The sequence below is a fragment of the Cervus elaphus genome, chromosome 20 (genome assembly GCF_910594005.1).
Source record: "Cervus elaphus chromosome 20, mCerEla1.1, whole genome shotgun sequence".
NCBI lineage: Eukaryota > Metazoa > Chordata > Mammalia > Artiodactyla > Cervidae > Cervus > Cervus elaphus.
The window spans coordinates 129,735,988-129,753,417 of record NC_057834.1 but is presented as its reverse complement, the minus strand read 5'-3'; the positions used below and the strand labels follow the sequence as shown (position 1 = coordinate 129,753,417).

At 35.8% G+C, this 17,430-nt stretch overlaps 1 protein-coding gene and 1 pseudogene across 5 annotated transcripts in view; both read left to right on the top strand.

The window, feature by feature from the left end:
• Positions 1-13,563, top strand: part of AGO3 (argonaute RISC catalytic component 3) — a 128,505-nt gene extending 114,942 nt beyond the window's left edge. For all 5 annotated transcript variants that reach the window (XM_043876985.1, XM_043876986.1, XM_043876988.1 and 2 more), the window contains one exon: positions 326-13,563. In XM_043876985.1, the coding sequence (XP_043732920.1) occupies positions 326-434 (109 nt within the window). In that variant the 3' untranslated portion in view covers positions 435-13,563. The remainder of the gene's footprint in view (positions 1-325) is intronic.
• LOC122676826 lies at positions 12,745-17,359 on the top strand (annotated as a pseudogene).
• The last annotated feature ends 71 nt before the right edge of the window (positions 17,360-17,430 follow it).

The window sequence follows — 17,430 nt, the reverse complement described above, 5'->3', positions numbered from 1 at the left end:
GCTTATTAGTAATAGTGTGACGTAGTGATTTTGTTGCTTTACCACGTTAATTCAGGGGAGAGATTATTGGCAATAAAAGTGATGTATTCAGACAAAATTGTAGGATGTCTTGGATTTGCTTCCAAATAATCCTGGGGAGGTGAGAAAAGTAAAACAGAATTGGCCTTGAGTTCATAATTATTGAAACCAGGTGACAGACATGTCAGAGTTCATTACACTGGCCTCTTGGTTTTTAATTTTTAAAAATTTTCTACAAATAATATTCTTCAGAATGATTACATCAGAGTAGGGTTTGGTTTTGTGCTCATTGCCCCTTTTCTTACAGTGCTGAAGGAAGTCATGTTTCAGGACAGAGCAATGGACGAGATCCACAAGCTCTTGCCAAGGCTGTACAGATTCACCAAGATACCTTACGCACGATGTACTTTGCTTAAAAAGTCTAGGAATATTCTCTGAGAGGAAGAACTGGAAAACGAATCGACATACAACTTACGTTTCCAGTGGAGTCAGCTGGGTGAGGATGCCTCCAGCCACACAGAAACCAACACTGTGTGGGGGCCAGGGTCTGATCTTTATGTTGATACAGGAAGATTGTTTACTTCATCAAGGAACACAGCACCATTATGCAATATGAAACCAGCCAACTGCTTTTTTGTGCGGTCTCCTGTAGGAAGTATCGCGGTTGTTTTGTTTTCACTTTCTTGTAGTCTAACCCTTTTAATGCCTTTACCTCAAGTTGCTTGGCAGCACAACTCTTTGCAAAAAAAAAAGTAAAGAAAAAGTAAATGATTTTTTTTTTAAACTACACCTATATGAATAATCAAAGTGATTGTTCACAATGATGTGTGCAAAAAAATTAATGTGCATTCATGTATTCTTGTAAAAGTTATCTGTATATTTTACATATATACATGCATACTGCATATGCATATATATCTGGATCTACACTGATAGTAGATATATATGTATCTCTGTATATATTTTATAGTTCATTCCATCGGGGAACCATCTTTCCCTTTTATTATTCTCCCACCGCGACTTTCATTTTTCTCTCTACCTCCCTTGCCTTTATCACCTACATTTTTTTTCCCTGATGCTACCAGTGACATTCAAATATTCATGTATCTGGTTCATTTGAATATGAAGCATGGCAAACTAGATTTTTATTTTGCACACCCTACTCCTATCTCTTGTCTCATACACAATTTTGAGTCCTCAACTCTTGGTATTGCTTTCCTAAGAAACACAATTATTTTATATATACATATATATATAAAATATGGTTTTGTGAGAGTGAATATCTGCCCCCTGCAGCCCTCAACTTACATTTGCCATTTGTGCAATGTGTACATAAGCAGTAGCACCGAAACTATTTTTCTTTAGTGAATTTGTTAAAGCTGCTATTTAAAAAAAAAAAAAAAAACTTGTCAAAAGTTGTAACTCTCTCTATAAGTGATGCTACTATTCTAAAGTCTTCTGTTTCTGTGTGTTATACATGGAACTCCCTTAAAGCTTTTATAAAGGGTAAATGTTTTACATGATTGGAATCGTGTAGGGTTGAGGTCTCTGAAATTGTGTAGAGAGAAGGGGTTGTTGAGGTTTCTGTTAATTTTTTTGCTAGTTTACTTGCTGCCTCTCATACCTTAATGTGATTTTCATATATATATTTTTATATATATGTGTTGTATATATAAACATATATGTATGTGTTTTGAAGTATAGCTTCCTTTTCTTTTATATTTATTAGAATAGTGCTTTAATAATTATAGAATTGTATTGGCAACATCTTTTATAGAAATATAATCATGTTTATTTTAAGACCTGACAATTTGTTTTGCTCTCCTTTAGTGCAATAAGCAGTTTTAAAAGAAAGCTGTGTCTGTTTTACATCTTTACCACAAATTGTGGGAGAAACAGGCACCTCCATAATTTTAAAAGGGCAAAGTAATATAGCCTTAATTTCAGAAGGAAAGTTTTATAATTTTCAAGTTTAAAGCATGTCTTATAAAAATCATTATGAAAATGAAGGAAGTTAAATTTCCTAAATGAGTCTTGACCTTGAATATTAGAAATAAAGTTGAAGAACTTTGATTTAATTAATGACAATGACTAGCTTAAGATATAGAAGACATGTAAATTTTTGAAGATAGCTCGTGTTTATTGAAGAATCATACTGGTGAGGTGCCAGTTTTCATTTACTAAAATGAGTCAGGAAAATATAAAATGATATTTTTAAAACTTTATTTGCTAATTCATCACTAGTGTAACTTTCCTTTTAAAATTAGGGAGATGGTGACAAAGGAAGTTAGGACTTTGATCATTTGAAATGAGTTAAATCACTGAAATGTTGAAAAACTTTTTTGCAGAACTTTTGTTTTATTAACTTCACTTTAAGATATTAAAAAATACTATAAAGCTGTCAAAACCGAGTTTATCAGTAACCTTGGATTCAAGGGAGCTTTGCACTTTGTAACTCATGAAAATTGCATTTAAATTTTTTTTTTTGCACTGGTTCAGAGTGTAGATATTACAGATTGTTTCCAGTGGGCATTGTTGTTAACCTTTCAGAATTCCATCTGCACATGAAAACAAATGGATTAGCTCTTTAGTTTCTCTCTTACCTATTATCCACATAATGCCAATTTACTGTATTTTGAGCCTAAAATCTGAGCCCATGTCCTCCAACAGGTATGAAATCTTTTGTCCCCCTGCCAGAAAACTAAGAAAGTACTGTATTTTGTATGTTTATTATATTGAAGTTGCTGAGATGCAATTTACAACACTGTTTCAAAGCTCTTTACATAAGGTAATGTTTGTGTAGTATATACATTTTTCTCCCAACTGTCTCTCCTCCTCCAAAAAATGTCTATAAAGGTTGTATTTTTTTTTTCATTGAAATTTCACTGAATATAATCCAGAACATAGACAGGAGAAGGAAATAGCATATCTTAGATGGTAAAAACCTGATGGTGTATGTTTGCTCAGTATGAGTAAAACATCTTCCTTTATCAGTGGGAGTTTCACAGAGTCATGTGGGAGACTTTAGGGCCTAGGGAAGAACTGTAGATAATTTTCCCCTGTTTACCTGCTTTAACTAATTTCAGTCACCTAATCTCACATGTGCTAAAGTAAAGCCCACAATTTAAATCTATTTAGAAGGACTTTTACAGAGGAAAAAAAATTTTTTTAACATAAAGCTTTACCTTTGAAATGAGTTCTTTATAGGGTGCTCTTAGAGTTTCAACATTGCTAGTTTAAAGTTGGTTAACTTGAAAGAATATGTATAGTATATTTCTATTTTGCTTACTAACAAATTGGTGTATCAAACTTAATTATAAGAAACTTTGTGCTTAGAATTTTAAGATAAAAGACTAAATGGCACATATTTTTTGAAATTTGTTTTAATTGTTATTGTACTTCTGGTGTAGAATCACTGATCTTTTTTATTTAAAAAAAGAAGAAGAAAAAGGTTGTTTCGAGTTTAAATGGTCATGAAACTCAACAGTGACCTTTCTATTCCTGCCCTTGCTCACTAAGTATACAGTGAATGCTAAATTTCTCTCTGCTGTTTTCTGTGATATATGAGTGACTTTAAAATGTCAGTCCCAGCAACTGGTGTTAATAGATCTTCATGTGAAGAAGAATTGGGAGCTTAATGTATATTCTGGATGGCAAATATGTAAAGTGCAGATACATGTTTTATATTACAGTATCAAGTTAATGGCATTGAGGACCATGCATTTATAATACTGTAGCTGCTATATTTATTTAATGAAGTAGAGTCTGACAGTTACTGCACTAAACAGTAAGGAGATGAGCAGGATTCAAGGCTAGTGTTAAACTTTTTTTTTTCCTAAATAAGATTTAAGAACATGAAATATCAAGATAACAAAGGGTGCTGCCAATTTAGGTTCAATTTAATGTCAGGATACTCTTTCTTTGTTTTAGAAATGTGGATTTTTACTTTAGGAGTTTTGGAAAAGGGTACCTCAGCCTCCTTAGTACTGGTTTTTGGCTTATTTTCACAGACGTACAGATGCCCTTTATTTTTTTCTTGATATTTACCTTTTAACACATTTCTCAAAAAAAGTATTTGTCTATGAAAATCTTCCTGGTTATAACCTATTAATTTATTTATCTTCCTTGAAGAGAGTCTAGGTGGGATTCTAGTAGGAGTATACTGGGTGTTTTAGAAGGCTCTTGATAAAGATTCATCTCTTCTAGCATGGAGACTCCTAGCCTTCTAAACACCTATACTAGTTTTCCAAACTATAATAGGTTCTCTAATGACCCACCACTGCCTAAAGTTTACTTATATATTCTTTAATGGATTTTAGTATGACAGACCTCATGACAGACTTAGTCATGACAGACTTAAGCTATGTCTAGGAAAATAAAAGCTGCGTTGCCGTTCCTTAGAAATGATTGGCAGAGGATCTCAGTGTTTAAGGAAAAGGTGAACACTCAGAATGCCAGTAATAAATCTGAAGGATCTATTTCTGATGAATTATAGACTAGGAATTAGAGACTTACCCAAGAAACTTTGTGGGTGTTTGATTCAGAGGCCAACATGAATTTACCATAGGTAGTGATTTTTATGAAATTTCATGAAGCTAGCCACTTGGATTCAGCTAGAATATTTTGTAGTCTTGCTATTAAAACTTGATAGTGATGTTTTTCCAAGAGGCTTAACTGATAGGTCTGCGAAAATTTTATTCAGTATCATTAAACCTGGTTTAAATATTTATTTTAACTCATCCTCTTAGCTGTTTTCCTATTGAATACTTTTTAAAGACAAGTTGCCGCTAACAGTAACTCGCTACTTAAATTATCTTTTATGAGCTATCGGTCAAGCTGTAAAAAGACGCCATTGGACTGGTATCTTTATTTTGGCTTTTTTAATCCTTTTCATTCTTTTTGAGAATTCATGGATATCTTAAAGCTTCAATAATAATACTTGGGAGACTTTATACCAAGTGAGACCTTTGTGAGTGGCAGTATAACTCTGACTCTAGAGTCTGTTTGTATTTTCCTTTTCTTCTCTCATTTGGTCACATAATGCACTTTGTGATTCTATAGGAGGCAAAAAACAAGCAAAGAATAATGTGTAAAATCAATACATAGATGGGAAAGTGAGAATTTTCTCCAAAAAAATTATTAAAAAAAATTACTACTTATACTGAGAACATTTTTGATCAGTGGCAATACTAGAAATGATACTGTGATTAGTGAAACCTAAGCTGACTCACAAGAAGAAAAATTCAGTCTCTCTCTCTCTCTCTCTCTCTCTCTATATATATATATATATGTATATATATATATAGCCTCAAAGGGGAAAATATTTTTTACTTTTTCCTGCTTTTAAAAGTGGTACATTTCAGTTTATAGTTTTCCATGTTGATCAAAATAATTTCTTTTAACTTAGATACAGTGGTCAGAGCTTGTGCTAATATTGTCTACTACTAGTTGAATTTTATTTTTCTTTACCCATCAAAGATAGTGCTCTATATTTTTACACTGTTGTAAGAATATTTTGCTCTTGAAGTATGGAAACTAAAGATTAATTTGAATTAATGATAGAAGGTTAATAAATTTCATATGGAGGGTTGAGATTTACCAATGAGAAGCCCTCTTGAAGTATCAGGTAGCCCACAGAATGACAAAATTAAGATGCTATCGAATCATCCATCCAGCCATTGGTCTCCCTTCCTTTTTGAAATCAATATCTGAGGTAACCAAGCTCTAATGTTATATCTATGTTAGGGTATCATTAAAGCAAAGATGTTCTTCAGGGTAGATGCTGAATTAAATTTTTAAATCATTTTTTTAAAGCAAGGCGGTTCTTAGAAAGTGCCTTTTCAGAAGATGGTGCTGTAGACTTTTATTTTTCAAATAGCATGAGGCTAAAAATTTAAAAGATAAATTATTTTAGAACTCCAAGAGTATGACCGTTTCATATAAATAATGTTATTTGTTGTCCTGAATCTGGTCCAAGGGAACCAAATAAAGCTTTTATTCAGTAAAGTATCTAAGTAAATGCTCACCAAATGTATTTTGTAGGTTTAAAAACACAGTTTTTAACAGAATTAACCCTTTCAGTTCTCAGCTGTGTTGAAGGTAATCTATATGGCACATAAAACAGCAAGTTTGCTTAACTTTTTAGCAAGGGTACGAGTATAGTAAACCCCCAAAGTCAGTGGTAATTTGCCAGAAATTATGTCATAGGCTACCTTCTCCCTCTCCAGCATATTGACCCTTTTGTAAATATCTGTTGGTGGCCTTTTCTAATTACTCTTTATTAAAGAAGACTGCATATAAAGATAGAGCCAACTCACCAAGGAAACAGGAAAAGTAAAATGATTATTTCTCTATCTTTAGGGAAATTTTTTCTCTTTCAGGCAGCAAGATATATTCTAAATGTCTCCCTCTTTTTTCCTAGCATAGATGAAAAACGATGACAGTGTGTCTATACGATTGGTTAATTAGAAATAGAACATGTGAAAATTAGGCTTTGGAGGAAGTAAGGAAGGAAGGATAATAGCAGAATTATCCCTACTGGTTGGAAATTTAGTAATCTATCAGAAAGCAATTTTCCCCTGAACTAGAAGTAGTAAACAGCAGTAAATGATCACCTAACCAGTTCTTGCGTGTGAACTTGGTGAGCACTCTTCCAGAAAAGAATAGACTTAAAAAACAGACAAAAGAACACCACACCTCAGTAACCTTGTATGCTGCATTATGTAATAATGATAGTGAAATTATATTGATTGTTTGGAGTGTACTATGTCTGTCTGCAATATACATGCACATTAAACTTTTTCATTTTTTATAATGTCATAATAGCAATTATGGGTTTATTTTTTTAATATTAATTTTTCTATTGTGATGTTTGTATTTATTGACAATTTGTGCGCAACTTTTATATTTTGCTTAGATATTGGTTTTAAGGTATTTTATTTTTATAGATATTTCTAGCTTTTCCTCTTTCTCTGTAATATCAGTGAAGATAAGATGGAATGTTAACATACCAACCAAACTACTAATTCCATAAACTCTCGAGTTTGGATTTTTACCAATAAACCATTAACACTATTTTCTAACTTAGAATATTTAATGTTGTTTATATAGTGGGCATTAAAAAGGACAGTCTTTAGACAGATTTCTAAATGTGGAGGGGAAGTGGGACTTTCCTTATAAGTTAGATTTCCTTTCCTTAAGTAGCAAACTAACAGACTGGATTGATTTCACCTGATCTGCAGATTAGGGCCAGCTTGTTACACTTGTTTTTCTAACTTCAGCTACAGTTGAAACTGCTTAAATGGTTACATCATTCAGCATTAGGATTATGATACCATTTTTTCAGACCTGGAAAACAAATAGCAAATGATCCAGAAGTCAGTGATTTGAAATGGGGTGTCCCCTCCCCTGCCATAATTACATTATATGGAAAATTTGCTACCCTGATCTTTTTCCTACTGCGCTTTTAAAATTGTTTTGACCCTACCATACTTTTAAAGTTGTTTCTTCTTCATCAAGAAGAAACAGAGTTTAAGTAGCTAAACTTAAGATAAAGACTGATTAATACTGCATTTCAACTAGTTAAACATTTAAGTAATAATTATGAATTTGAACTAATTGGAGGACAGTTAAAAGTATCATTATATAATATTAATTTCAAGTATAATATAGTCACTTTAGTTTCCTAGTGAATCAGTTCAGTTCAGTCACTCAGTTGTGTCCAACTCTTTGTGACCCCATGGATGAAGAGATCAAGATTGTTTTGACATTAACTTTTTATAAAGGTACGTGAAAAAAGTGAATTCTCTTAAACAGGTAAAACATTTCCATTGTATTTTTACACAGTGAATTTTCTTGGTAAGTCATTTTTTTTCTGTAAGAGATTAAAAGATAAACTTGATCCCATCCTCTGAGCTTTAAATTCTAAATTATCAGGGTTTAATGTATGACATTTTGCCATACTATATTCTTTCACTGAGAGGGGTAAATGAGAAAGTTTCAAGTAATTATAATCAGAAAAATGTTATTTTTATATTATGTGAAACAACAATTTTAAATGAATCAGCATGTGATTTCATATAGATGTTAGTTATATCCCTTTCCCCCCACATTTTTGCCAGTTTCAGTGGGTTTTTAAATATTCATAATACACTAAGCTACTTCCTTTACCCTGATACCAAGTAGTAATTGAAGGTTGGTATTCTGATTATAGGAATTTGTTGATACTAAAAACTAAATATGTTTTGAGCAATCAGATATCTTTTTGTTGCAAGTATATGCTCCCCTCTTAAGGATATTTATTGTGGTCATAATGTTAATATAATGGTTTTATTCATTATGCTTCAACACTGCCCCAGGTTGGCAGGTATATAATTCTTGTAGGCCAATATTTTTAAGGCAGCTTTGAGTAGAAGTCCTCCTTTGTTTTCTTTTTTTCCTTCCAAAAGCTCTTAGGAACCTGACATATAGAGCTTATTTCGCTCTTTATGGTAGGCTCCGTAAATCAGGGTACCTAGCATCAGTGCTGAATTACCATGCTGAAGTACTGGGTGACGTGTTCAAGCTCACAGTCACCTCTTAGAGCTGTCATGAATAGTCTTATGTGAGTAGGAAACAGATAGGAATATTGGTCATTAGAACTTTGCTTTTTTGTGTGATGTTTTATTTCTAAAAATTGATTATATGCAAATCTACAATGTTATGTTTTAAGTTTAAGAGGCTGTGCCAGAGACTAGAGAGGGAGATTACTCTGGTATTTAATGCCTAAAACTTTCCAGCTTTATTCACTTCATGGCTTTAGTTGGAAGGACACACAAAATCCTTTAATTTGGCCTTTTATTTTTAGAACCAAAGAAGGAAGAACTTTTCTACAAAAAATGTTGCAGGTGTGATAGGAGATCTTTGTGAAGAAATGGACTAGTGGGTTTGTAAGAGTATGTAGCAAGGGGGGATATGAGGAAAAGGAAAAGGTTTCTTTGCTGGAATCCTTTTGGACAGAAACCTTAAATTGTTTGATACTTGTCTAGTTCTCATAGCCACATTGTAAAAGAGGAACTCTTGTTATTTGAACCTAAGAAAGTGTCTCTGTAAACTAAATGTATTTTATGTTGTTTGTTGTCCCAGATCTAAAGGTACATCTATCTTCATTATAGACGTTGATTCTGAATTGTAATTTTAAAATGAAGTATTTTTCTTAAATAGAGCCACGACACTGCTATCAACAAAGCTTCTCCAGCTTTTCCCTTTATATAGAAAATGCAAAACAGAACCTTCCCAGACAAGATAGTCTTTCCTGTAAAAAATATATTTTTTGATAAAAAATTTGGGGAAAACACTGGTAGGCTGTGATGAAGAGGGAATTTTGCCTAACATAGACAGTCCAGCCAGGTTAATGGGTACAGTTTGATCCCAGGGAGTTTAACAAGAGGAACCTTTGGTAGCAGGTAAACGTTTGGTTTTGGTAGCAACAGGCTTGGATCTCTGGTGGTGATTAACAGCGAATACCTCCCTGTTTCACAGAAAGGGAATGATCTCATACTGTTGATGATGATCCTGCACATGCTGTTTTTCTAATTCAGAAATCAGGTCTAGCAAGCACTAACCAAAATCTAATACTCTATCCCCGTAAGATTCTTAAAAAGTTTTCCAGGAGCTCTCTCATTTCTTAGTCCAGAGTACAACCCTTCTCCTCTTTAAAAAAGAAAGAATAAGGATTTAGAGGCAGTTTATATAGAATTCTACTTTGAGTAAATATCTTTAAAATAATTTGGAAAGCCAGATCACATGCCACAAGTTATGGCTTGATTGGGAGACTCTCTGAATACTATTTTCATGTTTGGGTTCTAAAGTTTTTTCTTTGACATACCATTCTTTGATTTACTTGAGTGCATCATTCTGTTTTGGGATGTTGTCAGTGTTTTATGCCATTTATGAATCGTGCAGTTCTTCTCTCTCCTCCCCCTTACAAACACACACAAACACACACACACTATTCAAAGGGGGAGGGATAAAAGAAAAAAGATAATAAGAATCATTAGAATGTAACTTTAGTTAATAAAGATAGAGAGAAATCTTAACTTGGTTAAATGAGAATTAAGATTGAAAGTGTTAGTGCTGCAGCTATTCTCTCTATCCATAAAGGTTTTTGCTACCTGTAGAGTGATAATGTGTACAGAATATGTATCTGAAATAGGCTGTTATAGCAAAGTAATAGAGAAAATTATTCTTGAAAGTAACATTTCAGTTTTTTGCAACAGTGATGCCCATATTCTTAAGGAAAATTAATGTAGCTTCTGGTTTTAATGAATCAGACTCTGATTTAAACATCAGGAGATTTGTAACTGATTCTGACATGTCATCTTAAATATATAAAAATTATATTAAATGAATACTTAAGACTATTATGTCCTCTTAATTTGCATATTATTTCAGACCTTAGTTCTGTAGATATATCTCTCACCTATATGCCTCTTAGTGTGTGCAAAGTTCCATATTAAAATTTTTTTAATTCATTTTGTAGTCAAATCTGAACTATAAAGGAGAAAGCAAAATAAATTTCAAATACCAGAACTTTTAGAAGATCACAACTGGAAAAAGATGGTTGAGAACCTGTTGCCTTTGAGGGTAGTGAAAGTGTTCGTCGCTCAGTCGGGTCCGACTCTTTGCACCCCCATGGACTGTAGCCCACCAGCCTCCTCTGTCCATGGAATTCTCCAGGTGAGAATACTGGAGTGGGTAACCGTTCCCTTCCCCAGGGAATCTTAAAGGCCTCTGAAACTTGAGCTAAGACTTGGAGTTTAGTCAGCTCTACCACTAATTTGCTCTGTGTCCTTAAGGCAATTCCCTTAATCTCTTCGTACCTAGGTTCTTGTAAAATGGTATTGATAATACCTGCCCTCACCTCCCTCACAACGTAGTTCTAATAATAGGATGATGTTTGTGACAGTGCTTGAGTTCTCGAAAAGAAAAGCGATTCAGAGGTTCAAGATGAAAGAATATTGTTGTATGAAGTGTTCATTTCCAGTTTGCCCCTATGAAAGTATCTTTAGTTACCACCCTGGATCATTTTACCAAACAAAGGTAAGAGAAACTGAGGCTTTATCATGGTATGGTGTTCGCCTCCAAACGTATCCTGTTCCCTTTCTCCCCTGCTAGCTGTCGCACAGGTTGAATTTTTCTTTATAATCATTTTTGGAAAAAGCGCAACTCCAAAAACCAGACTCCTTTTAGTGGTGCTATGGCAGCTGTGATTGTATTTTGAGTTAGTTAATGTGATGAAACCATCAGATAATCAAAAATTAACTAACTTTGCCTTTTGCCTTTAGGCATTTTTGCTGTGGATTGGCATCAGAGGCTGTTGTACAAACCAGATAGTTATCCATTTGTTATCCCTTTGTTTCTTGAAGATTTTTTTTGTACCTTTTTTTGGAGTAGGGGGTTAGGTTTTAAGAAGGAAAGTGTGCTGCTTTCACTTAACACTTCACAGAGTTGACCTTGCTTTCCAATCACCATGTACCTGTAAAAAATCATATTAAAAGGGTTTTTTCTTCATTTAAATTAAGTTCTAGTATCTGCCGATGATTTTAGGCAGCCTGTTGGTGTCTGACCCAGTTATCTTTATAGATTGTGGGCAGAACCTTACATTTTTACAGACTTACCTACTTTCCTGGGGGGAAGGGGCTCCTGTTTCTAGGAAAAAAACAAAGGGCATATCACCACAGGTTGTATAAGCAATTCCTTTGCTTGTTTGTTTTGTTAAGAAATAAAGGATGCATTTGAGGTACACAGGGTATGAATGCATTCAACATTTATTTTCTATCTCTAGAGATGCTGATCTCCCCGTCCTGCAGGCAGTTTGAGCTTTTAGCTCATCACTAACATGGGTGATATCTGCCTTAGTTTTATAGGATAATAAAAATCACAAGTACTGAAAAGTTGGGGAGGTTCATGCTTGGAAAATGAACAAAAAAAATCCACCTTGCTGGGTGAGATAGCTGAGAACATTGGATATTTCAGGAATACTTTTCAACAGTTTTTGCTATAATGTGTAGCTTTAATATCTGTCTTCAGTTATAGACCCATGAAAGTATTACTGTATCTTGTGAATAAAGATCATTCTTGTGGACTGTATGGATGCATTCATAGGCTGTGGGAAGCAGTGGTGTGTGTGTGTCCGTGTGTGTGTAAATATTCTATGTTTATAACACTGTGTATTACATAGGTTTATATAGAAAAAAAATGTGTTTCTTTAATGTTTTGGGGGACTAAAATTGTAATATAACCATTCCAGTGTAATCTGACCAGTCACTCTAGAGAACATTTATACTACACACAGATACACACCCCTAAAGCGTGGCTAACTGCTCCCACTTTAGATAATTGCTGCTTTTTTTAAACCCAAAATAATGGAGGAAGAAATAGCACTCTTTTTAAAGGGGCTTTTCTGAAAAGTAAAATGTAAATATAGGACATGTGGGGAGGGTGGGGCCACCTGCAGAGGTCCTGCAGATGGACAAATAGCCTTTTAAATTTTACTTTTTAACCATCTTAACCGTGTGTGCCTATTTGTACTGCAGATGTGAAATATTTGGGGGGGTTAATATCAGTATGTTTTGAAACTGAATTATTACATAAAATCAGAGTAACCTCTTTCTCCATCCTCCTTTTCCACACTGACTATTCTTGCCAAATATTTCTACCGAAACCAAGTTTCAGCATGGTAAAACGATGGACACTCAAACCTCCTTCTTCATCTTCCCTAATCCTGTCTTACGCCCAGTCCGGCCTTATATTTTTTTGTTGGCTTTTCATAAGTAAGAACAATTTACTGTAGTTTATAGAGACTGCAGAATTTCAAAATGTTTATAAGCCTTCCTTTGTTAATGTTCGGTTACACAGTCACATTAGTTAAAACAGTGGAGTCAGTGGAGTGAGTCTGAGTTCGTAATATGCTGTAAGATAAAATCTTGACTGATATTAAACTTGACGGCTGCATTTTATTAAGAGGAAATTGGATTACATGGTGGGTGGGAGCTAATCTATGATATATATGTAATCACTGTATAATTAGAAACACCAAATGTTGAGTCCTATCACTGTGTACTTGGGGGCCAGGCTTTGGATATGGTTGTCATTTCAATTCCTTGAAGACTGTATGTCATTAAGACGAGCAGAAGGCAAATAAAGTTTTTAAACAAAAATGCTTTGGGGAGGTATTTAAATTATGTTCCCCCCAAAAATCTTTACTACAAAAAACCTAAGGTTGAGATTGAGACGCTTCAAGCCGCTTTTTAAGCAGTTCAGTCACTTACAATATTTTATGTTAAAGAAATTGTCATAATTCTTTCTGAGCCAAACTGTCACTAAAGTGTCCTGTGACAGAACCACTCCTCTTTTTTCTGCCATTCTGTGTATTGGAAGAGTTCTATGTTGTATTTGTTTTTAATCCTTGATTTTAAAATATTAATGGTTTTAGTGTTGCTTAGCATCAGTTTGAAGTGTAACTTTCACTAATAACTGCAATAAAAAGAAAAGCTTTGCTCCAAACTTTCTGTTGGCGTGTGTTCATCATTACTGCACTTCAGACTTGGGAGTTAGTTGTGAAAGAGTAAAAAGAATTTAGGCTTTAAGGATCATGAAGTCCTGGATTCTAGACAAGTTCTTTGATGCTTCTAAATAATAGTAGGGCTGTTGGGATATTCAATGAGTTAATAGTTGGAAAGTACTTAATAGTGCTGGGCATGCAGTGGAACTCAGGGTTTAAAGAGGTTCTCCCTGGGGACTTTCCCGATGGTCCGGTGGCTAAGACTGTGCTTCCACTGCAAGGGGCACTCAGGTTTGATCCCTGGTCAGGGAAGTTATGCATGTCAAAAAAAAAAAAACAACTCTTATGGGTTTGGGGCTCCATAGGGGGGAAATAAAGTGATGTAAAATACAGTTAAACAACTTTCTCCCCCATCTAAATAAGACATTGGGTCTCTTAGACTGTCCTTCCTTTACTTAAATAACAGACACTGGGTGGGGTGGAAAGAGGAGTAAGCCAGAAGTCAGGCTTGCAAACTGCCAAGCGGTGAAAGAACTCAAGAATAGGTAGGATAAACAGAAACAGAAATGAATTGGAGAAATCTTCACAGGCCCAGAAATGGACACACAGCCCAGGTGTGATACGCAAGACAACACTGGACAAAAATTTTGAAAAACAGCTCTCCACAGTCACGACTGCATGACCTCAGCTATATTACTTCTCATTTCATAATTGAAGTTAATAGACTAAACTCAGAGGTCTCAAGTTGGCCGCCAGTTTCAGTCTGCAAATAATTTTTGTTCGGTGTTGAAAACATTTTTATTGGTTGCTAACATATAAAAGCTGGTGATGGAGAGAGAAGCCTGGTGTGCTGTAGTCTATGGGGCTGCAGAGTCAGACACAACTGAGCGACTGAACTGACTGAATGTTTAAAAAATCAGAAGATCTCACATAAAAATCCCTTCAAACGTTAAGTGATTCATCAGTTTCACTATTGCTTCAGAGCCCCTTCACAGCTGCCACGAGGGGAAGCTCAGGAGTGGCTGACGCCTTTGGATGGAGCGGACTCCACAGCCCCCATCGCTCTTTGCCCAGGCTGCACGGGGCAAATGTTTGACTCAGAAGAACCCTAGCAGGACCTGAGGCCTCCAACCAAGCAGGAATCCCTGTAAGAATGAGCTCCTTACCTAGGAGGAACTAACTCATTACTTTGAAGGATTACAACCTAAATATTAACGATTTGTCGCTTCTTTATCTGTTTACCCTATTTATGTTCTCCAGAACATCAGAGAATTCAGTCTGATGCCATCTTGCTATTATGTATCCTGCACCCCAGGCTTCCCCCACCTCCATGTCCCCAGACTCTGTGCAACCCTAACAATACCGTTTGTGTTCTTGGAGGATCTTATTACTGATGCTGAAGAGGCACTGGTTATCTTAACTAACATGCTGATGGGCTGAATTTTTTTTAACTATGTGTGTTAGCTGTCAAGTTTGACAAATAGAAGAGAATCACTCTAATGTCAGTCTTGCCCCATAACCACTGATACAAGTTCAGAACACATCAATAACTATACCCAGATTCATACACTTAAATGGGGGAAAATATGTGTCACAGTGATGCTAAGGCATGCTCTGATAAGTCAGGCTGTAGTAAACATAGTGAGAAAGTGAAAGTGTAGTCACGCAGTTGTGTCCAACTCTTTGCAACCTCATGGACTGTAGCCCTCCAGACTCCTCTGTCCATGGAATTCTCCAGGCAAGAATACTGGAGTGGGTAGCCGTTCCCTTCTCCAGGGGATCTTCCTGGCCCAGGGTTTGAACCCGAGTCTCCTGCCTTGCAGGCAGATGCAGATTCTTTATCATCCGAGCCACCAGAGAAGCCTGGTAGCATACACAGTTGTACCAGAAAATCATGATGGTTATCTCGGCAGACAGTAATCAACCAATTGCTCTGATTGATTAATAAGACATGCTGAACTGAACGCAGAACAAGTCACCAATTCTATTACAATCCAGCTGTTTGAAACTTTCCTCAGAGAAAAGAGTGCTCAGGGCACTACAGTAAGACATACAGAAGTGAGGTGGTCGTCTAAGGAAAATTCCAAGGTGGTTTTTCATTTTTGGAAGGGGGCAGTACATCTTGAACTCTTAAGTTCTCATAGTTTCCATGTTTCAGTCCTTTGCTCGTTTGACAAATTCTTTGGCTGCTGAGACTTGCACAGCTTGCAGCTGCTTTAAGGAAATTAATTAGGTTAACCTGTCAGTGCCAAGAAAGGACAGGATCATTTTTACAATGTTTAATAAAATGTTTCTATCATAAAGGACTGGAATCTTTAGTTTTTATCTGTTGAAAAAAAGATGGCTATTTTCCTACTTTGTCACTTTTGTTACTTCTATGATTTCTACAATCTATAAAGATCTTTGCAATGCCTTTATAGAGCAGCACTTTTCTTATACTATTCTCCATTAAAATATTTTCCTTTAAGAAAAATGCTTAGTTCACTTATTTAAAAAGAAAAGCAGACATATTCATGGCTTATGAATTATGAAACTTTATATGATTGATTCTCAGCTGAAACAAATTATTAGTAGACTTTTTTGCTAACTGACCTCAGAAACAGCCCAGTTCAAAGGTACTTGCAACTGCTAACTGTACAGTATTACTCTCTACTGCAGCATAAAGTACTCTTTACTGGTAGATGGAATTTTCACATTATGTTGCAAAAACTAAAAACCAAAAACATCGGAATAGTGTTGATGCTTTACCAAACAGGATTTCAGTCATAACCGTCATTTGGATGGTTTTCATTTGTAATTTTTTTTTTGGCTGTGCTGGGTCTGTGTTGCTGCATAGGCTTTTCTCTAGCTGCATTGCAAGAGCTTCTCATTGAGGAGGCTTCTCGTATTGTGGCACACAGGCTCCAGGATGTGTGGGCTTCAGTAGTTGTAGCATATAGGTTCAGTAGTTGTGGTTCCCTGGCTCTAGAGAACAGGGACTTAATTGCTCTGTGGCATGTGGGCTCTTCCCAGACCAGGGATCAAAATCATGTCTCCTGCATTGGCAGGTGGATTCTTCACCACTGAGCCACCAGGGAAGCCCCACTTTATACAAATGTAAAATTAAGGTTGCCGAACCATTTTATTCGTTTAACTTTTCTAATTTATTTTTGTCCTCTTACAAAGATTTTAGGTTATAAAAATTTGCCATTTGTGGTATTCCCTTGAATAGTATTTTTTACTGTATTGGAAGATGTGTTTTAAATCTTTAATTAAAAAGTATCACTAGTATCTATGTTAAGACCCTTTAAAGGAGCGACAGCGCGACTCTCTGGTGGCCGAGTGTCCTCTGTGGTGCCTGAGGGGGACAGGCTCTGCTCCTCCAAACACCAGTGGTCAGACCCAGGCATATCTCAGTGTTTCTCCAGGACTGACCACCTCTAGGATGGTGTGTGGGATGCAGGCTGTTCACCCAACACGCAGCCACCATTCTGGATTCAAGGTTGCAACTCTCCACTGGACTGGTGAGAGGGTTGTCAGTGTTTTGCCCCAGGCCTACCTCCAGCAGCATATTTGAGTCCTTGCTCTGGGATGGGCTGGCTGCACCCTCCCTCTTCACAGTCACTGGGGCCTTGGACAAGTTGTGACTATGTTCTAGCGGAGGCATCACAGGAAGCTGCCACAGCAGGCTTTGGGGCCCTCAACTTTCACATTTGCAGGACTTTGTCATTTCAACCATCATGGTGTGGGCATCTATAAAGTCATGGCTATGCTATGGAACCCCTGACCTTTTAGACTTAATACCTTGAGAACTGATTGTACACCTCCTTGCCTCTGCTCTGTCATGCTCTTCAATTCAACAATAAGAAGGCAATAACAGATAAAAGTCC